Raw genomic sequence first — 27,230 nt, 5'->3', positions numbered from 1 at the left:
AGTGGTTGATTAGCATTTTGTGACCATGAACAGATACATTTGATAACGAAATGTATCAGTGCATATAATCTGATGTAATTAGGGTGGGTACTCACTGTGACCGCTATTCTCACATTATCTTTCACAATCATCCTGGCTTGACTACAGACTTCTTTATAGAGGTTAACTAAGGGATAAAATAGTCCCTCTGGAATATGTTTGAGAAGGAGGCTTGTATATATTATGCAGGTATTGTGCAGGATAATTATCCTGCAGGACTTTTTTTTTTTTTTTTTAGGATTACGTTTTAACAGCATTCCTGATTTTTAGTAGGAAACATAAAACTGAATTTTTGTCAATGTAGATTTTGGTCAGAGCTGTGCTAGGAAATACATGAGGTCATCAAAGGCAATTTACCAATTATAACGATAACGGTGTAAGTTGTCCCACAGTGAAAGATGCAAAATAGCTATGTGAGGGAGATACAGTATCAATCAAACAGTCTGTACACACACAGTCATGAAAAGAGCTCTAATCAGGTAGATGGAGTGATAACAACCGTATGGGTGGACCATGACTGTGCAGGGGCTTTTATCTGGCTAATTAAAACCCATTCATGCATGAATGGGTTTTAATTGACAACCTCCTTAGTGTTTTATTCCTCTTTAGGCATGACAATTAAATTAAATATTTATTTAATAAACCAATAAATAAAATATTAGAAGACTGTAAAATATTATAGATATTATGCTGTTAAAAAAAATGTGTTCACATATTCTAATACTGTTCAATGCAATGCAAAAACGTTAAACCGGTAAATGCTAGATCATTCATGCAGCTTTAAAGTTGATGTTTTTCATGTTAAATAATTGTGTTTAACCCAGGTGTACCTTTCAACTTTCTAATGAAATAACTTCTTTGCAATCTTACACTGAATCGATTGAGTGTAAGCTGCTTGACTTTTTACAGTTTATAAATGCTTAACACACAGGGGAACAACAAGTAAAGACATCATCCAAGAGAAAAGCATTTATTTATTATCAAAGACCATATTCATCGAATGAAAAGTCATATTTCACGTTTGCAGTGTGTGGGGGTAAGAAATCAAGTCTCCCACTGACTGCCTATGCATCAGACTCAGACAGCAGTGTCAGCAGGTGACACTGTGTGCGTGCGTGCATGCGCGTGCGTGCGTGCATGCGCGTGCGTGCGTGGGTGCGCACGTGCTGGTTGTTGGAAAGCTTACAAGGAAAAAAAGGTTACAAAAAAAAAAAGGTGGTTACAATATAGATATAAAAGCAAGATTTCTTAATGTTTCTTGCCTGAATAGTCAACAGAGGATGCATTAGTTGAGTAATAGGAAAGCAACCTTTATTTAAAAAAGAAACAAATATACCTACAGGAGTTAGAGGTTACTGTAAAGAAACAAGACCCTACAGTTGAAGAAATTGCATAATTAAGATCTGCTTCCAGTCAAAAAATAATTTCAACAAGCCAGGATGAGTTCCTGTTTTCCCCACTAAACTAACTTTAAGTACCAGAGACACATCAGAAATAATCACTTTAATGGATCATAACATTTAACCATTGTTTGAACGGTTTTCCTTCTAAACTAACCACTCAACACATTCCGATTCATTTGTAACTATCCGAGACAATGACTTGTTTGACGTGCAGTAGTGAATGTTAGTCATGGCTTTGTTCAAAAGCAAAAGTTTGCAACAACAATAAAGAGGTTTTAATCACTTCAGAGCATTCTCAACTTAACTACAGCTCAAAATATTCTACCCCTTGGTAAACATGTAAATACAAAATACTTGTACATTCGGTTTGAACATTACGAGAATTAAGTTAACATTCGCACAACAAGCATTCAGCTACTAAGAAAGCGTTAATGCTCCATTTAAAGGAGGATTTACAGTAAGATTCAAACTCAAAAAGGCTCAGGGTCATCATTACCAGTGTTGTTAGAAAAGGACATGATGGGTCACTCAAAGCTTCTGAAATAATTACTGGAGAGATGCATGATAAATCTGTGATCAGTTTGACAGCCAAAGCTACTTACATCATCATCGATGGAGATGAACATCTGGGTTAAAAAATACTTGAATTCAATTAAATTCAAACTTTAATGTGTCAGTTAACAGTCCAGCCAATACTGCAGATTGCACACGAGGAACCAGTGCAATACGGGCACTTCCTTAAATTATCACACGCACATATGAACGACCACACAGGGAGGAAGTCCGGAGAGTTTACAGGTCTTTCCTTAGTCAGTGTGTCTGTCTCAGTTTCCATCGTTCAGTTCAAGAGGATGAGGAATCAAGACGTATCGTGGAAAGAACAATCGAGGATTGTACTTGTTGGCGTTTGTATTGTGTGTAAAGTATGTGTACATGTCCACATGCACACAGATGTACTGTGTGTGTCCATCTGAAGGGAGGAGGAGGATGTGTGTGTGTGCGTGAGTCTCAGGAGATGGTGGAAAACTCTTTGAGCAGGATGTCCTGACTCAGTGTGTTCAGAGAGACATTCTTCCTCACATTCAGACTGATGGAGCGCACCTGGAGACAGAAGGGCATTTATTACCAGGTCAAAGAGTGGAAATTAGACTTTGTCCATAACTTAACGTACCCATAAAAACACTAATCAATTCATCAATCGGTGTAAAGGAAGCATTTGATACAAAAGTCCAGATAAAAATGTAACTTTAAAAATATAATTGCTGGGCGCCCGGATAGCTCAGCTGGTAGAGCGGGCGCCCATATATAGAGGTTTACTCCTCGACGCAGCAGGGCCGGTGTTCGATTACGGGAAGCATTTTCTCAGCTTTAACTTTGCACAAAAGCCCTTGTTTATTGTAAACAGTGTTTAGTGTTGTGGTGCAGCAGGAAACAACCACTTTTAGGTGCTTAGAGACATAAAATCTGGGTAAAAAAAACTATTTGTAGGGTCCTTATAATTCATACCTTACTTTTCAATACAGAGTCCTCCTTAGCTGTGATTCTGACTTTATATGAAGTGACACCACTTGGGCACCCATATGCAGAGGCTCAGTCCTCGATGCAGAGACTCAGGGTTTGAGTCCGACCTGAGGCCAATTGCTACATGTCTTCCCCCTTTCTCTCCCCCCTTTCCTGTCTACAGCTGTCCTGTCTATTAAAAGGCTAAAATGGCCCAAAAAAAATCTTTAAATACAAAACAAAACAAACAAAAAAAAACTAGTAGACCTCATTAAACCCACAATACATTGCTCTCTGTCTCTTACCAGCTCCTTAAAGAAGGCAGCCTCTTTGGGCTGCTCCGAGTATCTCTCAAACTGGTCCAAACCATCCTGCAGTTTGAGCGTCAGTGTGTCATAGTTGGACCGAACCACCTCCAACACCTAACAGGGTGGACAGATAAGGGAAACAGAAAATTACCGTGTTGCAAAACTCCATGAGACAGAGTGGTTAATGCAATGCACAGTGAACACTACACTTGAATAGTCACATACACAGTCAAATATTAATTTGTGTTTAATACTTCATTACATCTTTATTCATGAGGGATCATAATCTGGTTCTATCGGATTCCTCCCCCCACGCATTATTTCCAGTCACTAACCGCTAACTGTCAGTGTGACCTCTGTTATAAGGGATGTGATTGGTCGTTTGGAGAAAGGGACACATCATCTGCAACTTGGATTATTTTTAGATATTGTTTTGCTTTCTTATTTGTTTTGTCACTCTTCTCCACAAAATCGTGCACCATTAGCTAGAACTCTGTTTGGTTTATCTAACATTGGTTGTTCATGTTTTGTTTTTATCTTCAGACAAGCAGTCTGGTCTTGACTCGCAAACAGAATTGAGCCACTGTGCGTGTATCTATCTTCTGTACCAGTGAGATTTAGTTACTTACTTACAGACTTTCACAATGTCATTTTTAAGTGTGTACGCTATGGTACTACGTGCACAGGACACACATGCCTGAAGTCCAGCTGAGATAAGAAGGTGAGCTGAAATCAGAGGTAATTACGCAGAGATTCTCCACACTTCCACCCCTGCCATTCCCCCATTCAGCCGTGAAATAGCCCCCAAACAGACCTTTTCCATTATTTTATTAATGTCCCTGCATCACTCCACACAGCATGAAACATTCACAATGAGACGCATGAGCCGCATTTCCCAGAGAAGCTCTATAAATACGCACACACTACACTCAAACAAGTCCAGCTTTTATCCAGATAAACAAACCGATGTTAACTTCTACTTTTCAGTGCATGGACACACAACACATACATATTCTCCTTTAGCTCTGGTAGCATCTCTATTGTACAGCTGAATCATATTTTTTTTTTACTTTATCAACAGAGGGGAAAGCATTCTTTTATTTTTTTCTAATAGATGTACAGCTCTGCTGTTTTTATTTCAACATCTGATGGTTCACTGATAAAAATGTCATACCCATATCTCTCTCTCTCGCTGCCTCATTCTTCCTCACAGCTCTCCATCACCCTCCTCTCTGAGGAAATGTGAAGGTAGGTTTGAACGTTGACCTCAAATTAAATGTATTCAGTTTTTTTTCCCTTACTGGTGGCGAAGGGAAAGGACGGAAAAGATGAAAGGAGGGAGGGAGGGAAAGGGGGAGAAAGCGTGAGCTCTGACAAACTAATGAGAAGCAAAAAAAATTAAAAGTAAATGCGGAATTAAAGAATAGTCAAGAGATGACAGAGAGACAACATAACCTTTACCACATGCTGTTTAAGCAAAGACAGGATTGATGATAGGTGTTTGGTTCAGCGCACACTCGACTCTGCTGAGCAACTTTCTGCATCACTAAGCAGATATGATTGTGCGCGCGCAGTTGTCATGTTTATCTTGAAGCGTGGGCACAAAAGCAGCCTTGTACATGCTGAAGTGTGTCTTTACTCTAATATCTTGTGTGTAAGAGACAGGCAGACAGACAGAGAGCACAGCAGCTCGTTTTAATGCTGTGTTTCTGGAGGCCATCCATCTTAACCTGTGGGGAACAAAGGCGTTGGGAGTGCAAGTGGTTAATATGTCTGTGTGTGTGGAGCACTCACTGTAGGTCAAAAGAAATGCAAGGTTGGACACTTTATTTAAAAAACAATGAGAGAGAGGAAAACAAAGAGCTTTGTCTGAACAATCTGAATCTCTACCTCCGTTCTGCCCAATAATACAGCTGTCCACTCTGGTAACGTTCATTAGTAAGATGCAAGAAGCAACAGGCTGTTTTTTTATTGGCTGTGAGCATTATGTTGTTCAGCCTGAGGTAAGAGAAACTTTTTTTGTTTAGTTGAAAGCTCCTGATGTGGTTCACTCAATTGTCTGCCCTTTTTATGGAAATCCAACCTACATTTTATGAATTCTGAGACTAGCAAAGTACAGTGCTTCAAAAGAAGCCTTTAAAAAAATATAGGTTTTGGGCATTGTTCATTTATTGGACAGGCAGCAGCAGGGACATGACAGGAAATGAGGGGGAAAAGGACTGTATTTTATCATTTGCTGGCATGAGAGCAGAACAAAATGAAGAACTTCAACGAAATACTGAAGATTTTGGAATAAGGGCCCTGTTTTATTCATTCATTTATTTTTGTAGAAACATCAGGATGGCCTATCCCAAACAAGAATACTTGTGTTAAGCCCTTAAGTCCAGATCAAGGTTTTGTCCCCATCTAAATCACATTGACTGTCTGTCTGTCGGGATCCACCACCCATATTTTCCTACATAATATAACCAGGGGTGAACTAAGTATACAGTACTATTTGAAAAGATTTAAAACAGGATGTTTGACAGATGAATAGCTCAGCATTAAAAAAAATATCTCATCACAGGTGTTCCTATAATATAATGCACAGTGCTCAACAGTGGTTTGTATAATCTTTGTGGAGGCGAGTGTCAGTGTGAAAAGGTTGTGTCAGATGGTTTGGACACAATGTAGACAGCCTCTCATTGAAGCACTCTGTGTGAATATCTTCATTTGATCTACTGTTTATTTGTTGGTGCTGCTCTGCGGTTTACTCACTCAAACCCCACCGTGTTAGTAACAGCATGTTTTAGCCAGCTGACGTAGCTGGAATGTGATGTGTAGTGATTAGGGCTGGGCACGATGGTTCAAATCAATATCAATACGTTAATAAAAGTTATTATCACAGTACAGGCGTATGCCAATTACATATCAAGTAATTGAACATAAAGTGATGGTTCGGAGTAATTTCACCCTAGGCTGCTTTGCACCTTGACCTCGAGCCAAACAACCCCCCATAAGCTTTTTTCCCTTGTTATAACGTTGGTCGAGTTAGCGTTATCAGCTGGTTAGCTTAGTGCAGGCGCTAATGGATCCAAGTTTGTATCTCGTAAATTACCCCACTAATAATGCCCGGAATGATACCAAACTTCTACAGTAGTACAAATAGTTTCTTTACTTATAAAACGAGGCATTAGAAAGTTTGTAACTACACCAGAAGTATATTTAAATAACACTTGCCTGATGGAAACTCCTCTCGGCTGCTACCGCGTGGCTCGAGGTCAAGGTGCAAAGCAGCCTAGGGTGAAATTACTCTGAACCATCACTTTAAGTTCAGTGCACTGAGCTAGTGTGTGACACCCTTCACAAAAATAAGTTATTTTGTTTATGTTCTGAGACGTTTGTCAAAGATGATGATAGTGATTTATTGCCTTGCCTTACGTGTGATGAACAATGGATTGGAAATGGATCAGGATGTATATAGTCACTACCAAAATTAGCTTTCGAAAATAAAAATAAACATTTTTGTGCACCACTACTGATCATGCAAAATGGCTTGATTTCTATATAAAATAGTTCCATAGATCACATGAGAACTACTAATGTTAGAGAAGACTGCTCAAAACTTCCAATTATAAAAACAAAGTTACTTCATCTAATGAGAGGGGTGTTAATAACACTGCTGGCTGCTCATAGACACCAAAGCCAACCTCTGCCTTCCCTCTTTGTTGTGAATAAATCTAGCAGATAAAAGCGAAGCGGTAATGGGGGAGTAGAATGACCAAATCCATCACTCTTATCAGCCTATTAAAAAAAGGACTCTTCCAGTTTATTTTCTATTCTCACCGACTTGAAGTCTTAAATGGAGCTCACAACACTCATATCAGTGAAGTTCAGCCTTCTAACAGACTCATTTTTTCCACTAACGATGAAGGAATAACTCAGCGTAGTGGTCCAGTTGCTTAATGATTCAATTCTCAGTCTGTTTGTTTTTGCAAAACAGTGGGAGATACTGTCTCTAAAGAGTATACACAAAGTATACACAAAAATCTACAATGAGAATAATTCAAGTTTTCATTTTAGGGTGAAGTTTCCTTTAAAAGTCCAGCGGCAACCTCCGGGCCTGAAATGTGAAGCCAATCCTAAGTGCCTCAAACCTGCATTCATTCTAGGGGCCAGCAGGGGGCGACTCCACTTGTGGCAAAAATAAGTCTCATTGTATATTTATTACGTCAGCAAATATTTACCTAGCGATTTAAAGGTCTCAATCGCTAGTTTGAAGTTTTCCTTAATACAGTATGATGTTCAATAAGTAAATTATGGTCCCATTTATTTTAAAATTGACAATAAACCAGGGGATGCTTTAGGGCGTGGCTACCAAAAGTTGCTACCACGGCAACCTGTCAATCAGGATAGAGGCTTAGCAATGCTAACCATGGCATTGTCTACATTTAAATAGCCCTGAACTGGTTTCGCTGTCCGTGTAACTACTTCTTGATGAATAGGCATTCTTTCAAAATAAAATGCAGTGAACCCCTTCTCAACCACCTTAAAGTACTGAGTGGTTTCCATTGTGTTCTAAAAAATTCATAAGATTTACTTTTGAAATGACAAGAGTGATGTTTTGCTGGAGTTACACCCAAATGGCCCCAAGATGTTGCTGAAGTTCATTTTTATTTACATGCAACTTTTAGTCAGAGTGTAAAAGGAGGAAAAGTGTGTTTACCTGTTCTTCTGACAGCTGGGAGATGTGGTTCACAGCAGCGTACGACTCAATCTTGGGGTTAAAATGGTTGACGATGGCCCTTAAAGACAAAAAACACACACTTCTAAAAAGAAGCAGAAGAGTGAACCTTTTCCTTACAGTCAAAGGATGTAAACTATATCGGCAACGCTTCACTCACACCCCAACATTATAGACGTATGCGATACACATTTTACTCCAAAACCATGAGCATTAGGCCTCCTGCACACTGCCTGTGTAGTGTGAGTGTGGCATTTCTGTTGCGTGGCGGCTGCGTGGTGTTTTCCATGTTTTTGCACACCAGAAATGTGTCTGACGCGGTGCTGTCACACTGCTGTTCGATATATGGGGAGAGTTGTGGAAATTTACTACACTCAAGCAGTAGTATACTTCATGTTAAACATAAATATATACTGATTTGATTACAGCAAATACAACGTCAGCCGTATTGACGGCAAAATAGGCTACAGAATATTTCATTCTGTATTGACAGGTGCAATATTTGAAAATCTAAATTATAATCTAAATTACATTTATATCTGCAAACCTAGAGACTTTCAAACATCAAAATGTAATTTATTAAATGTATTCATGTCAAAATGACATATAAACATCTTTTTGAATTCTATTTCGCCTGGAAACGCTTCCAACACGCTTGCGTGTTGCGTGAAAAATAGGCGTCAGTCCTATTTCTAGCATGCACGCTTTTTCGACGCGGCTCGAGCCGCGCCTGAGACGTGTGTCACGCAGGCAGTGTGCAGGAGCCCTTAATCTTCTTTTGGGAATATTTAAAACCAGATTTTGCAACCTGATTGCAAGGATTCAGTGCTGTAGGATTAACATGTCCTTGAATTAGAAAAAAGGGCCCCACCGCAAACTATGTAAAATAGCCTGAGGCCAAATCCACACAAAGGCATGTGGTGACAGGGGTCTTTAGTGTATGTGTACGTGGCTTTCTAGAAAAGCCATATATTTTGTAACGTCTTGTTTTGGTGCAGACTAGTAACTAATAATAATAAAGGTGTGAAGGTTTGCAGTGACAAGATTGAGTGATTTTGACATTGTGACCCTTGTGTTGTCCTGTGGGTCACCGGGACCCGTCCAGTTTATTTGACGTTTTGTACTGGCCTGGCGTTAGCTACGAAACGTCAAATAAACGTATAGTTAACCCTAAGGACAACACAAGGGTTAAAGGAGAATTCCGGCCAATTTTTACGTTAATCTTGATCGCTATAGCTACACGAGTACTTTCGATAGAAAAAAACCCGACTCGAATCAGTGCAGGCAACACGGAGAAGCTGCAGCTATGTACTACAAGCGTCCCATGAGCTAAAATGGCAGTGGTCGGGGCAAGTTTTAGAGTGCCTTTGTGCCTCTTAACAGACACAAAATGCAATTAATATGTCTGTGCCACATGAACAGGGCCCTTATGTGTCAACAAGATGCGTTTTCAACTCAGACATTGTTTAAATTCAAAAAGAAAGTACTCGCGTAGCTATAGCGATCAAGATTAACATAAAAATTGGCCGGAATTCTCCTTTAAGAAGCAAAGTTCTAAACAACCCCAGTTACAGATGGGCTGTTTAAACACAAACACGTACTTCTATTCACTTCATCATTCAATGCCTCCTTCATATTGTGTGAACACACCAGGGCATTTCACATGTAAATTCAGAGGCAATCTTATTCAGCATTAGCATTCATTCCCATGAAATAAACTGCTTTATATCTCAAATAAGTTGATGCAATAAGCACAGCTGTGAGATGATATGACTTATTTTGTACCAGCTTAGAGTACGTCATATATCAAATAAATTATAGTGACAAAAATGCAGACATTCTGAGAACTGGTAATTCAGTTGTCATTTACGTGTGGGAAGCCACCGTGAGGAGGAATGAACTGATGTGAGTAAAATGGAATTGGTCCTTTCCTTTGAGTTAATTTCAACACTGTCTCTCTGGATTCTTTATTCCTCTCCGATTGATTTATTCATCTATTCTTTCAAATATTACTCTTTCAATCTTCTTCCAACCTAGCCTTCCCTTAAACCCCTGTGATTTCCTATTCAAGCAGTGGAGTCTGCTGTGTCAGGAGCGCAGTTGAGTGGGTGAATCCTTGGGGAGTATCCTGCTCGTACAGTACACTTATGCCCTCAGGGGCCTCCAAGCCAGGGTGACCTCAGAGGATCATCTCCTCAGAGAAGATGGAGGAGCAAAGGAGGATTGTAGGGGGAAATGGTGGCGGAGAGAACAAGTAGAGTATGTGTATGGACTGGTGCAGGGTTGGGGTGGAGGAGATAAAGGCTTAATAATTATTGAATAGAGGGGCCTGGGGGAGGGAAAACTTCACTTTATTTTGACCTCCTCAAACACATTCTTTTTTTGCAATTTCCTTCAATTCAATACGACTCTTTTCTCCTTAGAGGATACAGTATTTGTGTATTGCGAGTGTGTGCGTGTGTTGTTGCGTGTGTGTGTATGTGTAGCGAGTGTGAGTGTGTGTGTGTGTGTGTGTGTGTGTGTGTGTGTGTGTGTGTGTGTGTGTGTGTGTGTGTGTGTGTGTGTGTGTGTGTGTGTGTGTGTTTTTACCGAACATTGATAAGGGCATGTGTGACTTTGCTGGCTGCCTCCTTCCACTGGCCCGTGTTGGTTGATACTCTCAAAACTGGAGGGCAAAAAATAACAGATAAAAACAGAGTTAAACGCACACATACAACAACACTTTCACACATCTATTTTCATCTGTCAGGTTTAGGGCAATAAAGGGAAGCCTGAACAATCAAATGTGTAAAATTTGTGAGAAGTTTTGTTGATGGTAGCTCAACATTGATCAGGAAAAATAAAGTGAAAACACGGAATTCATTGGTGAAATTAGAAACAAGTAACTCCACCTCCCTTAATGTTTTTTTTTACCAACTTTTGTTTGTTGATGGCTATTATTTGAGATTTGAATAACGACTTTTATATGACAATTTACAATAAGTCAGGTTAAACGCTGCAGTTTCCACTAACATACCCATACAGTAGAGGTTGTCGAAGACCTGGTGCATTCGTACAATTTCATAGTACAGCTCGTCGTAGCTGTTGGAGGTGGGCAGGAACGTGTCACCGTATGTTATAAACATGTTGAACAGGTTCACTACCTGGATAAAGAGAAGCACATTCATTTTTTATATATAAAAAATATATATATATAGAATATATATATATTTTTTTTAAATATATACTGCATACTGCATGTATACTGCATCAGTTTCTGCATATACAGCCTCTTTGGTCTCCTTTAAAAGACTGATAAAAAGGAGTTTAGACTCTTGCGTGCAATTACAGCCGTACACACAGCAGGGCTACAAGATCTACCACTGATACAGCATCTGGCTCTTCTCTTACTACATATTCATACACACATCCCTGTGAAACTAATTTATATTGTGGCCTGTACTCTGTCAAGGTCCTGTCGGCATGTTTTGCGAGTGAGTGTGTGTTGCTCACCAGTAAGGCCAGATGAAAGATGTTGTGCTTGGCCAGCAGTGTCGTCTCATTTGACAGCAAGAACTTGAGCAGGTTGATGAGAGCTGTGCAGAGGGAGACATGCACACATTACTGAAATAATCTGGAGTGTTGATAGTCGTCTACCAGCAGAGGCATATGGCAGCAGTCTGCTTTCCTCAGTTAGCTTCTTTATTAAGGTAGATAATGGAAACACAGGAGGGGGGGGGACCTTTCAACACCAAATCAAGTTCTTTCACAAGCTTTAATAGAGGAAAACAAAACCTATAAGAAGAACCAAAATGTGAGCACACACACACACACAAAAAAGCTTTTAACAAACTCCAACACAAGCTGGAACAACAACACGCTGAAAGAAGATATACAGATCTATTGCTTTAATTTTGCTAATTTTTTCTCTCCAGGTATCATGGTGATCACCACCAGGAGGAGAGGGTCAGTGTTACTCAGGGAATTAAGCTGATTATTAGTCTGATTAGATAAATCTGTATTGAAATTTTACCCAATTGTGTGTTGACCGGGGTGAAAACAAGGCCACCAGGATGGATTGTGCTTTCTTTAGAGACTCATTATCCAATCTTAATGGTGCAATACATTTCCAAAACAACCCACCCAATGACTTTAGAGGGAAATTGGCTTTGTTTTGCAAAAGCAGTTAACTAGTTACTCTTAAGGTGGTGCCCAGCAAATCAAACATGTTTCAGATATAAATTATGCATGTGGTCTCCTGAAACTTCATTTGAAAAGTGTCATAGTCCCCTAGGAAAGGTTTCTGCCTGCCCTGTTACTCTAATTAAAAATGAAACGAGAGAGAAAGTGAGGGATCTTTACCTGACCAGAGCTCTCTCCAGGTGTAGTGTAACCTTATTCTGCACTTCTTCTGGTAGCACAGGAGTTTGTGGATGATCTGCACACAGCGCCTGCACAGGAAATGAACACACGGTGACGGAGCTGGTTGGTGGATGAGACTAGAGAAATGTGCGTGTGATGTTCATGTGTCCTCACAAGTATAAATCCATTGGGAAATCCTTCATCATATGAGTGACAATAAACTCCACCATCAGATCTAGACAAAAGGGTACAGACAAAGATAGAGAAAAAAAAAATCACTGTTAGAAGGATGCAAAGAGAAAGAGTTAAATTGCACAAACCATCAAACCAAGCTCAAAAATCATATATCGGCTGCAATAATGCAACATCAAGGGAAAGAGATATCGAGCAAGATGAATGCATCAAGTGTACTTAAAGTAATGTACACTGTGTCATCATTCCTCCTCTTTAAAATAAAAATGTTGAAGTAAGAAGAAGTCAAACACAGCCCTGACAGCTGTGGTTGTAGACTTGTGAATGTTCCAACCTTCATCAACATCTGGTTTGTACTGTAGATGTTACCAATGGGAAATCACACTAAGAAGGTAGATCGGAAGTTACAGCTAACTAACTAGACTTCAAAAATCATAATAAAAATCAGAGTCACCCCCACTTTCCAAACCGCCCCCCCCCCCCCCAAAACCCTGACTGACTCCCTCTTGGCGATAGACCCCAACCGGAAGAAATGAGTTTCAACATTGTACGATCTGTTATGTCCGCCTTCCGCGAACCCTCGTACGTTGACAAAAGCGGTATGGGAGAGCGAACTGAACACGACTATCACGGACCAACAATGGGACCTTGCTCTGGCTATGGTTCACTCATCCTCCATATGTGCTCGTCATGGCCTAATCCAATGCAAGGTCCTTCATAAAGTCCACTATACAAACAAAATGCAAAATTGTCTAAAATATACTCCACTGTCCGGGATGCATGTAACAGGTGTAACCAGTCTCCTGCCAACCATACTCACATGTTCTGGTCTTGCCCCAAACTAACAACTTTTTGGATGAGCTTTTTTGACACCATGAGTAGCGCCTACGGGCACATTATCCCCCCTAAACCTTTATCAGCCATTTTTGGCATTTCCCCTGACGCTGGCCTCCCTGTTGCACTGAGGCGGGCCCTGGCATTTACATCTCTGCTAGCTCAGAGACTGGTCCTGCTCAACTGGAAGCTTTCCCGGCCCCCTACACACGACTGTAGGATTAAAGAGGTGCTCGACAATTTGAAGCTGGAGAAGCTTAGATCTTCTTTGAAAAGCTCTATCCTAAAGACGTGGAACCCTTTCCTAGAACTCGTTGACTCCCTCAGCTTATCCCCTGATTTGGAGGACTGAGCTCCTTCTAAACTGCTGCAGTCGACGCCAGCTGTTCCCCCCCCCCCCCCCTTTTTTTTGTTTTCTCTCCTCTCTCTCTCTCTTTTATTTTGTCCATCTTTTTAACTTTTGTCTTTTGAATGTTGTGTGTCCTTACTGGTGTGTGTTTGTCAGTGTGCATGGGTGTGTGTTGTTTGTCCCCATTTGGGACCTGTGCTGGGTTGGATTGTGGGTGGGTGGGGATTTGAGGGGAAGTGACGTATCAGTTCCTCTGTGCTGTGTTTAACTTGTTCGTTATGTTGTTGTTGTTGTTGTTGGTTGTTGTTGTTGTTGTTGTTGTTGTTGTTGTTTGTTGTTGTTGTTGTTGTAGTAATGTTAAAATAAAAAGAAAAAGAAGAGAAAGAAAAGAAAAACAAATCAGAGTCACTCCCAGTTAGAGTATATAGTAAACAGTTATTAATGTTCCTCGTACCTAGAACAGCACACACCAGCGGCCGTGAAGGGATGTTCTTGTCCACCGCTTTTTTTCTGTGCCTCATGGGCTGAAAAAAATACAGAATTCTTTTATACGGTAAGTTTGAAAATGTGTATGAATATATTGTACTGACTGAAACACAAAGTATCTTCTAGAAGCCTAAATAAGTTAATTTGAGCTGCAGAACATGTGACTATTTGACTTTTGACCTTTTTCACTCACAACCAGAAACTCACCATTCTGTGGAGATTGACTCTGAAGTTCATATTGTCATCATGAAGAAAGGCATCAGCGTACTGGTCCTATGACACACAGAGGTGAAGTTAGAACAAAGACAAAGTGTGGAGGGTGCAAATGTTGCAGCGGTGTGGATGTTCCTACCTCGGCTATGCAGGTGAGGATGATTAGGCACAGTCTGGCACTGTTGAGGCGATGCTCATCTGGAAAACACACAGATATGAGACTCTATGAGACAAGTCAAAAGGAAAACAGAGGTAAGACAGTTTTGCTTTGCATGTTGCTCTGTTGCTTTGGGAGTAACTGAAACAAATTTGTCACTGCTGTCTAAGTCAACTACGTGAGGACACACTCTGGACAGAAGTGAAGAAGAAAAAGTTAAAGGTCCTATGACATGCTGCTTTTTGGATGCTTTTATATAGACCTTAGTGGTCCCCTAATACTGTATCTGAAGTCTCTTTCCCGAAATTCAGCCTTGGTGCAGAATTACAGCCACTAGAGCCAGTCCCACAATGAGCTTTCCTTAGGATGTGCCATTTCTGTGTCTGTAGCTTTAAATGCTATTGAGGAGGAGAGAGGGGGGGCAAGGTGGAGGGTGGGGGTGTGGCTTTGACCAACTGCCATGCTTCACTTGTATTCAAGCCATGATGTCTCTCTCTTTCTCATGGGCGGGCCAAATTCTCTGGGCGGGCAAAGCACAGAAAGGGGAGGTAACCTTTCCCCTTTTGACATCATAAAGGGAAGATTCCAGATTGGCCCATCTGAGCTTTCATTTTCTCAAAGGCAGAGCAGGATACCCAGGGCTCGGTTTACATCTATCGCCATTTCTAGCCACTGGGGGACCATAGGCAGGCTAGGGGAACTCATATTAATGTTAAAAAACCTCATAAAAGTGAAATTTTCATGGCATGGGACCTTTAAGAATTAAGAATTATAGGAAGGGAGGGTGAAAGAGACAAAGAGAAGGAGGACATGAAGGCCTCCGTTTACCTTTAGTATCCTGCATTACAATGGAGGCATACTTGAGGAAGGTGATGAGAAGGTTGCTGGTCTGCAGGTTGGGATCCAAGGGCAGCTCTGGGTTGTTCATCACTACGCAGCAGAAACAACAAAAAAAACTTCAATCACTGCAGATAAAAATTCTAACCAATTTTTTTTTGTATAGTTATTATGGAGAAAGAGGACATGTATATCAAACAGAAAGAAAGACCATGATTATGATAAATCAAACTTTTAAGTTACACAACCTGCGGTCAGTTATTCCAAAAAATAATGACGTCCAAAAAACCTGAGCCTGAAGTCCACTGTCTAAAAATGAGAATAAAAAGAGATGTTGCCCTTGTTTGGGCAGATGGAGTGCTCATTAGGCAAATAACAGCATTACAAAAAGCGAGTCTCATTACTGTAGCTACTGTAGCTTGCTGTGTTGTGTAGACAAGAATCTTTGTCCATTAAAATAAATCTCTGCTCGCTGAAACATGCAGCTTGTTTCATGGATAAATGATGAGCCGTCATTTCTATCCCCCTGCTTCCCCGCAAACCCTCATTTGTTTCCTCCTTCCTGATAACACAGCAAGGCCAAATGATGATTTCACACTGTCAAGAAGCATATCATCCCATGGGGCTGTACTGTAGAAGGAAAAGATGTGTTCCTGACATGCGATTGCAGGCAAGTGTGGAGTGGGCCCTCTAAGTGCTAAAGCTCCCACGACATGGCGTACTGTACCGCACATTGCATGTGAAACATTCATCAGTATTTGAAGCTGGGAGTTAATATTTTATACAGAAAATGGCTTTTAGGTTTGAAGCGATGGTGGGAGAGTTGGCCTGAAATAGAAACATGCACCTTTTACCAGTTACAGCGCGTGTGCATGCAAAATAACCTGCTTTTGAATGTGCCTGCCATAACATTCACCTTCCATGAAACCTAAAGTGACAGCCATGCTCTCAAGTTTAAAAGATAATAATATGTGCTTGGGATGGTGCAATACTCTGATTATTAAGATGTCATAAACCTACATTAGAAGTGTCATTTACTGTGTATGAGCACCTCTCTACCAGATAACCTTAAAAAATCTATTTAATATTTGAAAAGGCTGCTGGTGTGTCTCAGTATGTCTGAGTGTGTCTGCTCAAAGCAAAACAGCAGAGCTTTTGAAAATCTTTTACTAACCCTAACCCATGAGATCATAATTTTCAACTATACACTTAACCATAAAGACTTACATCTAAACATAACTTTTACTACATTGCTTAAACCCATTCTACTCTGACAGGTGAAACCCGGAGTTACCATAACCCCTGCTGCGATCTGCAATTTCATGTGTCACTGCTTCTTAGCTTCATCTCAGCTCCTCCAAGCTGCAAAAAAAAGTGGCTCCACAAATTGACATGAAGGCAGAAGTAGAAAAGTAGACCCTGAGACTTGAGATCTTTTCTAGAGCCAGACCGATATATCGGCGGGCCGATATTATCAGCCAATATTAGGCATTTTCCAAACTATCGGTATCGGCATTTATAATGGCCGATAAATTAATATTTAAAAAATAAAATAAAAACGGACGAAACACCCTTCAACCATGTTATGAGTGCTGGCGTTGCATAGTTTGTCCACCAGAGGGCGCTCTACAACGTCCCTGTTGGCAACACTGATTTTATTTTTGTTATTGTGTTTTTGTTCAAAGGACTTTTAAATTTCATATCTTAAGTTTGTATTTTTATATATTTTATTTATCAGAACTTTAAATATATTTTGATGTTCCTCTTTTCTGTTGTGACAATAAAACAAACAATATTTTTAAACTGCATTATCATATTATTTTAGTGAGGACTCATAAATAACTACAAATAACTAATGTTAGGGAAATCTGTTTGTTTTGTTACGCATTTCTGGATTTTTTTTTTGTTTTGTTTTTATATAATCGGCCGATATATCGGAATATCGGATTTTTAAATCACCAAATATTTGTATCGATATCAGCCTTAAAAATCCTTTATCGGTCGGGCTCTAATCTTTTCTTTCAAAAAACAATGGGCATCACAGACACAACATCCCTGTTTTCTGCAGTCTATGTCACCCCAAATAAAAACATGAAAAATGTATGACTTACTGTCTAAGGAGGGCGGCGTAGTGCCAAGTGGTGTTGTAGGTGTGGTTGGAGTAGGGGTGGTGGGTGTGGTTGGGATGTCCATCTCAGGGTGGCTCTGTTGATGAACCAAAAACACATTTGTGAAATGTCATTAATAGTGAAAAGCTGTACCGTGTCCCATAATATAAAGAGAAATGCAACAGTAGGCTGGGCAGGAGAATCAAATGAGAACTAAGAGAAGGGAACATGATGCCATTTACTGGAGACTGGAAGATTAGTGTTTACTTCAGAGAGTCATCACTGCTAATTCATGAGATTTGTATGTAATTACAGCATTGCAAAAAGCAGCACAGTGGCTTAATGGCCACAGAACGGAAGTTAGTCCAGAGGCGCCGTTTGTGGCTGCCGTCCTATTTGCAATTGACCCATCCTCACCATTCAGTTAGTTACTTAGGATGGCTTAAACACTGGATTTGGGTGTCCCAACAAGAATGAAAAAAGTAAAAGAAGCAGTAAACTGAATGATGTTGGAGAAGTGATTTTCACATCTCATGCACCTTTAAAGAAATATAAGCTAATAGAAGCGCAACATCAATTTCATCAACTCTCTGGTTGATGTATAAGATCTACAGATAAAATAATGCAATAAAAAAATCACCGTCTCCTGCTCTATTATAACCACTGCCTTCTAGTTTTGTACGTCATTATTAGATGTCAAATCACATAATCAGAAGATTCAAAGACAAATAAATAGAAAACCTTTTGCCTATTTTTCACAGCGACAGTGAAAAAGAAAAAAAAGCTTTGAGAAATGTGTTAACAACAAACAATAAAGTTGAAAATTACAATACTGACTTTTCATAAAATTCTCATTTTCCACAGTGCTCTTAATTATTGTAATTGATTTGACCCATTGTAGTTTTCAGACTATGCAGACCATTAACAAGCCTGCAAACACTCACCCACAAATAAATGATCTATAACTTTTTAATAATATCAAAAGACAGGAGAGCACACATGTACACTAGGATAAGAGTGAATGTATCTTACTTGGGCTAATACAGTGATGAAGTTGCGGTTAAGGTGCACAGCCTCATAGAGTGCCAGCAGAATCGCCTCATTGGTCCTTGAGAAGAAAGGGAAGAGAGATGTCAGCCTCATTCTTGAAGTCAAATCTCCAGATGTTCACATAACATTACACTGGGCAGGGAAACAGCTTCCGGCTTTGATTCAGTGAAGCACAAGAAACAAGTCAGCCTGCTGTTTAAAGTGTATTAACAATTGCTTCATGTATCAGCAGGTCACGTTATTAATTTGCTGTACCATTAACTACTGCATAATGTGTGTAACTACTAATACCTGAGAGTCTAGCAGTCCTGCCACATGGTCACGATCAACATGTGTAAATGAGGCTGTGCAGTTGCAGCTTTTTTAAGGATTCTTCAAAAACAAGTTTCACTTTCGAGTTTAAAAAGTTATATCGCCCACTGCAACATTAAGTACGATACTTAAATGCTGGAACAAAGTACACAGAGGTCTACAATTTTTATATATATATATATATATATATATATATATATATATATATATAAACAAACCGCGTTTTACTGATAAATTGAGGTTCTGACAGATGCTAAATACTGTATGTCACGTACTGTACACTGTATGCTAAGCTCTCCTCAACAACCTCATACTGTTTGATTACAGTTTGGTTACGGTTTATATACTATTACAGCAAATGAAATGTAATGTTCATTTAACGTTTGATTTCCAACTGCAATCTTTTAAAATGATAAAACCCAGGACAAGCCAGAAACACTGCAGCTGTAATGGATTCTCTCATTGAAGGTGCTGAGAACAATGCATTTAAGTTTGACTGATGGGTAAAAAAACTTAAATCACTTTGTACTTACTGTACAGAGAGTTTCTCATCAGCGTCAGCTATAAACATGCTGCCCACCTGTGGACAGAAGAAGGATCAAGCTATCAGCAAACGCGGTCAAAAAATACATCCTAATGGAAGTAACAGCAATCTATTAAAAATGTATCTACTGTAAGAATATGAAGTAAGAACAATATCCTACCATACTAGTGAGGGTAGAGAAGAACCCACCCTGGTGCTCTTCCTCTTTGTCTTTGTACTGCCTAAAAAGGGAAAAGAAAAACATAATGACAGAAAGATGGAAGTAATGAAAAGGTGGAGAGAATGACAAATAAATTGAAGACAGGTAGGGCTACACAACAGCAGAGATATCAGTTTTCACTCAAACACAGCACTTGTAACATAACACACATTCAGCTAACATCTCTTTCTACTTGCCACAACCGGTTATCTAAGGGACATTTGTTTTATACACAAACACAATGAACTGTATGGAGCCGTCATCCATCACTTTGATTTGTCTGTCTACGCACACGTGCAGAAGACCTCCTTCATAAACAGCATTTTAATTTCCAAACCTTGCCTCATCCAAAAAACATTACAGACTGCCAAAGAAAACTGTCAGATATAAATAACTAAAAGTATAAAGGGGCCTGTGTTTTTTTTTGTTTTTTTTTCAGAGTAGAAATAGAACATTTGTGGGAGACATCAAGCTAAACCGATGATGCCAGCGGCCTCGGCACACCGCGAACAGCATCATTAAAAACATGTTTTTGACACATGGACATTGTTAGATCTCACCTGTTATATTCTGTCAGAGCTTGGTGGACAACCATACCCATTCCCTGGAAAAGAAAACATCCAGTGTTTCAGTCAAACCTTTGACAATCTGCTTGACGTGAAGGCCAACGCCTACGTCACGCTGGCTATTTATTATTCGGCATTTAAGAAGGCACAGTAAGTAATGATATACTTACATCTAGTGTTGGCTCATCATCCACAATGGAGAGCTTCACAATGTATGGATTCACAGACTAACAAACGAGGAGAATCAGTGAAATTAGAGGCCATTAAATATTTAAAACAAATATTGAAACTAATACTGAAAAAAAAGGGCAATTCTCTTTTCATTGTTTCTCCGAGCTCAAGGAGCTCATCTGCATACAGGCTGAGGGCCTCTTACATACTCCACGGGAGGTAATGCAACTAGAGATGCATGGCGCTCAGCTTTCTTTGGAACAAACAGGGAAGCAAAGCCTGTGTGAATCTGGATTCAACAACTCCATCTTTATTAGTTGGATTTTTAGCAGTATTTTTCATGCTGCAGCCGCACCTAAAATAAAGACACTTCAGCCATGTCTTACACATTTTACTAGAGAAAATGCTTCTTGTGTTGCTGCCCACTTTGCTTACAAATGAGGGTGCATCCTCCCTCCTCATCCCTTTATCCCCTCCCACGCTGCCAGACTTCCAGGAAACAACTGGAGAGGGAAGGGAATTGGACGTTATTTCAGACAGTATGATTGCTTCTCTGTCATCGAAATGTAGGACAAGTGTCTCTTTGATACCTAACATATCCTAGTTTTTATGTTCATCCGGTGCAAAACTCAAATTGAGAAGACACACCTGGACTGTGCATCCTGTACTAAAAAGAGACTTCTAGAGCTGCTTCTATTGTATCCTCTAAGGTTGAGACAGTACAGCAGCACAAATATCAGCTTCCAAGTCATGGCAGGAAGGAAAGATAGTGAAAGAAAGGGGTACTGACCTCTGGAGCTTGTGGATCCACTTCAATCAATCAATCAATCAATCAATCTATCTATCTATCTATCTATCTATCTATCTGTCTGTCTATCTATTCAGTGACGCCCGAATGTAATGATAACTACACCTCCCTGCTGCTCAAAAAGGCTTTTCTAATGGCCAAGTACAGTTCCATGCGAGTATATGTACACACCTCATATTTCCTGTAGTTGACCAGCAGGGCCAGAAGGACCACAGCATCATAACCATGCTGCCCTCTACTGGACACATCTGACAGGATCTGAGGAAGGGAGAGACGAGAACAGAGATGACCAAATTGTGAAGAAAGACGTTTTGAAATCAAATTTAAATCCCCGAAAAAGTTTTCCGCTAATCACATACCTGTAGAATGGCTTCAAAGATGCTGTTGATCATCACATATTCCAGTATGGTGTTCTGACTAATATTGTCCGTTACCTGTAAACATATTTTTTTCACATATTTGTGATGTTTAGCGTGTCTTTAAACAGCACAAGACACATTCCCCAAAGCCTATCACATTATAATTCATCTTGCTGTTTTGTTATGTTCTGTCTCACCGTCACCAGGCACAGCAGCAGTTTGAGACAAAGGCTCTTCAGACTCTCTGAGCCATCTCCACAAAGAAGGCTGTCCAGTCTCTCCATCAGGTCCTGCAGGGGACACAAACACAAGACACGACATGGATGAACACGATTCATTTCTTTCACTCCTTTCTTCTGCCTCCCAAGGTTTTTTTCTCCCACATACCTTCATCCTTTGCTCAGCCTTGTCAAAGCCCATGAGCATGTTGATTATGTCGAAGCCAGACGTGGACTTGTTCTTCTGGTGAACCCCCCGGAAAAGTGCACAGAGTGTCTGGGGAGAGAGGCAGAGGTGCACAGGCGTTGCTAAAAGAGTGCATACTGTGAAATGTTTCACATAAAATGCATCTCCTCAGTGCTATTGTGGCGACAAAAAAAAACTGAATCCATGAATCGGACAAGCCAAGATAATTAGTTATAAGCTCATCAGCATACTTCAGGTGCTAAAGATGAGCCGAAAACATGTGCAATGCAAAATCTAGGTGGTCCTACTCAGCTTTAGTTACCTGCAGGGCATTGACTACTTTGATCTGGTGCTCCTCTCCCAGAGCCTGAACACAGTGGTGGAACAGAGAGTTGATGTTGTCCTGGATCCGCTGAACTTCCTCCCCATCTACACTCTCCAACTTGGACTCCAGGTACTCTAGATTTACCTGGAGAAAGGACAAAAGTACAACAACAAAAGTGATTGAGTGAGGAAAAGAAATACTGAGGTGCAAATGGAGGAATAAAGTACATGCCCAAGAGTGGAGGATTATTAGGAAGTTATTAGGTGGTATTCAATTGACAATTTCCCAATACACTCCTGTCAAAACACGAGTGTATTGGGTAGGGTTGCATGATATTGACAAAATGTGATATTGCGATATTGATTATGAACATTGCGATATCAATATTAATATTAATTTTGATATGTTTCAACAGGTGTAAAATTACAAAAGTTACGGGAAAACGCATCAAAATAGATTCTTAACAAATTAAACAAGTTTTCTTACAAAACAAGGTTCAGGGTTCATACGCATTTTAACCAATACTTTTCCATGACCTTTTCGGCAAATTTCTATGACTGTGTATTCCTGAAAATGTCAGTCGACATTATACAATAAGAATAAAAATCTGTGTTAAAGGTTACCCTCAGAGGTTTAAAAATAAAATGAATGACAATTGAAACAGTAGAACCCCCGAATAGAACGGTGAGGTTAGGACGAAATGAAATACATTTATTAATCACATATTATTATACTGTGTTAAAAAAAATTCCATGACTTTTCCAAAACTTTGAGTCTTTTTATGTTTCCAAAACCTTTCCAGGCCTGGAATTTGCATTTTTCAAATTCCTTAAGTTTTCCAGGTTTTTTCAAAACGTATGAACCCTGAAGGTTTATTTCAACTGACGGTCATATTGGACTGGTACAACATGAATAAATAAATAAGGACCATGTCTACAGAACAGGACATGTTTTTCTGGTTGGACAGTATAAAATAAATAAATAAAGAGAACAGGACACAACTTTTCTTTCGCTTCTCTGATTCGTTCCGTCTTGTTCTCTCTATCTATTTCTTCACTTACACTGTCACTCTGTTGAAATATACACATACGTCACGTGGTACGCTCCATAGGGTTTGTCACGTAGTGGACCCGTGCGCTGACGTGCACTAACATGTGCAAGTGGCACGGTAACTGGCCAATGAAACATGATCATTATAGCGTTTCAAGCGGGCTCTAAATCAAACACAACTAAGTCACACAGCCAACGGACGGGACGCAGCGCTCCACAAAATGAATATATATCTAATATTGCGCAACGTGATATTGCGATAACAACATTGAGTCGATATATCTTGCACCCCTAGTATCAGGGACAACCAAATTAGAAATGTGGCGAAGCAGAGCAGCTGCAGTCTTTGCAAATTAGACCACCGGATGACTTTTGCAATCCTATAATGTGAACTGCTTTGTGCACATCACTACTTCCTCTTTATCTTTACATACAGTGTGTGCTATCTCCAGCCACAAATATGTAATGGTTATGCCGCTGAAAGTGAATATGGACATCAGTGTCATTTTTTCTGTACATGTTGCCATGCGGTCTCCATCTGGAGTTTTTAAAAGGGCTAAACTTATAGCATTAACATGTTCTGCATGTATTATCAACACCACCTCACTGCATTTTCCGCAGATAGGTAGGGCCCTTCTATTAATGTATTAACAAAGTTTGCACATATACATAATTATTTCCATTTTTTTCTCCAATATATTGCAAGTTGCATACACACATATGTTTTACTACTTCAATATTTTGGCAGACTTTATTGTGAAAAATTACTGATATTATCCATATGTCTCAGTAAGATTTACTGCTACCATTGCTGAAACTTTACACACCAAAACAATACAGCGAGTTTTTCTTTTATGCCAAACACATTTCTACTCAACAAAAATATTGTTCTTTGTCAAGTATTTTTCTCTTTCACTTTACCTTCATAAGAAACAGCTCGTCCCAGAAGCGAGGGTTGTTTTTGGCTGGGTCTTCTTTCTAAATCAAAGAAACAGAGAGGGCTTGGTTTACACTTGTGCACAATTTTATTTCTCTATTTCAATTTACTTTCCATCACTGACATTTTCCATTGTGATACTCACAGCAAAAATCTCATCATACATCAGTACCACCTTCTCTTTCAAGGGTTTCTTAGAGGATGACGTCCTCCTCAGCAGCCCTGCTTTCTTCTCCAGCTGAGACATGACTAAGTCTGAGGAAAGAGACACACTGAGCTAGGTGAGGATCAATGATGTTAAAAAGAAATGGCATAAATGACCAAGATTCATTCTATTCTATGGATTTATTAAAGCCTAAAGTGGACAATCTTCTATATTTTTGTATAGAGAGTTAACACCTACCAAAGTCAAATTCCTTGTGTACGTAAGTATACTTGGCCAATAAATCTGATTCTGATATTTATGGTCCACAAAAATCCCAAAACCTACTGTTTTCAGCAACAGATAGACACTTCATGACTCCTCTCTAAAGTAATAACTCCCTTTACTTCATAACCTACAGTAATTGGCCAGGTCACCAAAGGCATAACTATCTACTAGTGCTCAGAGTGACAGAAGCACTGCGCTTAGATTGTTTATAGTCGACTGGAGAAGTCAAAGATTTCAGTCAAAGTGAGTGTTGCTAAGGTTAAGCAGGGCAACAGAAAGCCGACTTGTCCCATTCGATCTGAGAGGTCTGGATGGTTCATAATAGCAGCAGATCAGAAACATCAGTATTTTGGCCCTAAACCATTTAGTGCTTTTATAAACCAACAGTAGTATTTGGAAATAAATACTTTGACAGTCAGGAAGCCAGTGTAGAGACCTCAGAACTGGAGTGATGTGATCCCTCTCTTGCACCCAACTAGTTCAGAATGCAGCAGCTTGGCTTTTGATTTAGAATTGATTTTAAGATTTTACTGACACACACACACACACACACACACACACACACACACACACACACACACACACACACACACACACACACACACACACACACACACACACACACACACACACACGTTTGGGGTCACTTTGGGGAAATTTCCATTCCACTCCATTATAGACAGAATACCAGCTGAGATCAGTTGCACTGTTTTTTTTTTAATCAGGGCAGCAGTTTTCAGATTACATTATGTGCTCACATAATTGCAAAAGGGTTCTCCAATGTTTTCTCAGTTAGCCTTTTAAAATGATATCAGATTAGTAACAGAATGTGCCTTTGGAACATTGGATGAATGGTTGCTGATAATGGAAAATGTAGACATTGCATTAAAGATCAGCCACTTCTTTCTACAACAGTCGAGAACCCTTTTGCAATTATGTAAGTGACCGGTAGTGTATGTATGTATATGTAAATATATGTGTGTGTGTGTGTGTATGTACGTGTATGTTTGAATGTCGATATATATCTGTATATGGATTGTATATTCAAAACACCAAAATGTATATAGTTACATGGGAGTGTTCCACACTACGAATGGTCAGGAAGGGAAGTTGACATTTGCTAAAATTGATGGCAAATGATATAACAGCTAACGATAGCTAACCTAAGTGCAAGTTGGGATGGGCTACTAGCTCCTCAGCTAGTATTTGCTAGCTAGCTAACTGACCCATCGTTTGCTAACTGGGTTCGACTAACGTTAACGTTAGTTAACGACTAAAAGCGACGTGGATACGTTAACAAGCAGGCCTTTTTGTCGACACTAGATGAGCACTTAGCTAGCTAGCTAGTTTATGAGCAGTGAGGTCACCATACGTAAATATACTAAAATGTTCTGTTTTCGCAGCTAAAGTTACCTGTTAGCTAGCTAGCTAAGTTAATGCCTGGCAGACAAGGAATTGTAACATTGATTTAGCGTTAACGTTAGCTATTTAATTTCAGGGTGCGATTATTGACAACATTACTGTGTTACATTATTTGGCTAGGTAGGTACAGCTTAGTTAGGAGTGTGGTTTGTTCTTACCTCAATTAAAGTATTACAATTTTAAAGATAGTTCATGAATCCTTATGATAACACTAGCATCTGCTAGCATAATGCTATCAATAGCCTCCTACTGGTCTTCAGGGTCCTAGCGCCCCACACGCATCCGGCTTGTGAGATGCGTCTGCTTTCCGCAGCAATCTTGGGATGGACAAATGACCCGTTGTGACAAAAGGAGCATAGAAAAAAAACTGACTTTTGTGGTGCTTTTGGATGTTTCTGCGAAATAAATGCCAAAATAACATTTCACGAATTAAAAGGTTGTTTTACAATATTTCACTGTTACGGACGTGTGGAATTTAATATAACAAGAGGTAACGTTAATCCTTCTTTTAAGATAACGTAAAGTTAATTGACTCTCCTGATACTACATTAACGCTAAAGCTAGCTTGTGTCAGGTACATTATTAGCAGCAGTAATTAAGATGCTGAAAATGATGTGCGGCAGCTCCAAGACTGTATGGCTGCAGCCTGGAGCGTCCCATGTCAAGCCGTCCCGTCTCATGCCGTCTCGTCTCATGCCGAGGCGTGTCCAACGGTAAGTTCAGAGGGTCAAAAATACGAAATCTAATTATTTTCCAGATGGAGATACGGGTAAGTTCATGGGCGTCAGTTTGGTTTGAAATGTGTTGGTGACAGAGACGCAAATTTGGAAGTACATTTCCAGAAGTGCTGGGTACAATGACGCATTTTTTTTTTTCTCTTTCGAGCAGGTCATGTTTGAAAGACGCTGTCCTGTAGCTAATGAATAAAAACGTGGTTTAATGTACGTAAACAATGATCAATGATTACCAAATTTCTCTCTCATATTGCTCCTCATAACCACTGAAAACTGTCAAAAAATCCAACCCAAAGTGCAATTATTATGGAAGTTATCTGACATCTGACGCGTTTCTGCTTCACATTTTCAGCAGGGCAGCGGAGCGGCTGTGGGTTGACTCCCCACGGTTCTCATGGGCTTTATAAGTCATAATGTGAAAAAGCTTA

At 39.8% G+C, this 27,230-nt stretch overlaps 1 protein-coding gene across 6 annotated transcripts; it reads right to left on the bottom strand.

Annotated features, from left to right (window-relative positions):
* Positions 1-995: 995 nt before the first annotated feature.
* Positions 996-26,378, bottom strand: armh3 (armadillo like helical domain containing 3). Of its 6 annotated transcripts, none has more exons than XM_036000831.1 (26): positions 26,227-26,378; positions 24,341-24,465; positions 24,201-24,257; positions 22,227-22,373; positions 21,887-21,994; positions 21,697-21,789; positions 21,500-21,574; positions 21,312-21,398; positions 20,332-20,388; positions 20,156-20,199; positions 19,557-19,617; positions 19,386-19,432; positions 18,523-18,598; positions 17,494-17,587; positions 15,374-15,475; positions 14,528-14,586; positions 14,383-14,448; positions 14,144-14,213; positions 12,489-12,549; positions 12,315-12,403; positions 11,466-11,548; positions 10,990-11,116; positions 10,563-10,638; positions 7,956-8,034; positions 3,248-3,364; positions 996-2,543 (listed from the first exon to the last, which is right to left on the bottom strand). In XM_036000831.1, the coding sequence occupies exons 2-26, from the start codon at positions 24,461-24,463 to the stop codon at positions 2,451-2,453; spliced, it is 2,091 nt and encodes a 696-aa protein (XP_035856724.1). In that variant the 5' UTR covers positions 24,464-24,465; positions 26,227-26,378; the 3' UTR covers positions 996-2,450. The 6 variants fall into 6 exon arrangements, with proteins under 6 accessions (XP_035856724.1, XP_035856725.1, XP_035856723.1 ...); XM_036000832.1 differs by having other exon boundaries at positions 24,362-24,465; positions 26,227-26,377; XM_036000830.1 differs by having other exon boundaries at positions 24,341-24,488; positions 26,227-26,376.
* Between the last annotated feature and the right edge of the window lie 852 nt (positions 26,379-27,230).

The sequence above is a fragment of the Sander lucioperca genome, chromosome 4 (assembly GCF_008315115.2).
Source record: "Sander lucioperca isolate FBNREF2018 chromosome 4, SLUC_FBN_1.2, whole genome shotgun sequence".
In the NCBI taxonomy this organism is placed as follows: Eukaryota; Metazoa; Chordata; class Actinopteri; order Perciformes; family Percidae; genus Sander; species Sander lucioperca.
This window is presented reverse-complemented; position numbering and strand designations above follow the sequence as displayed.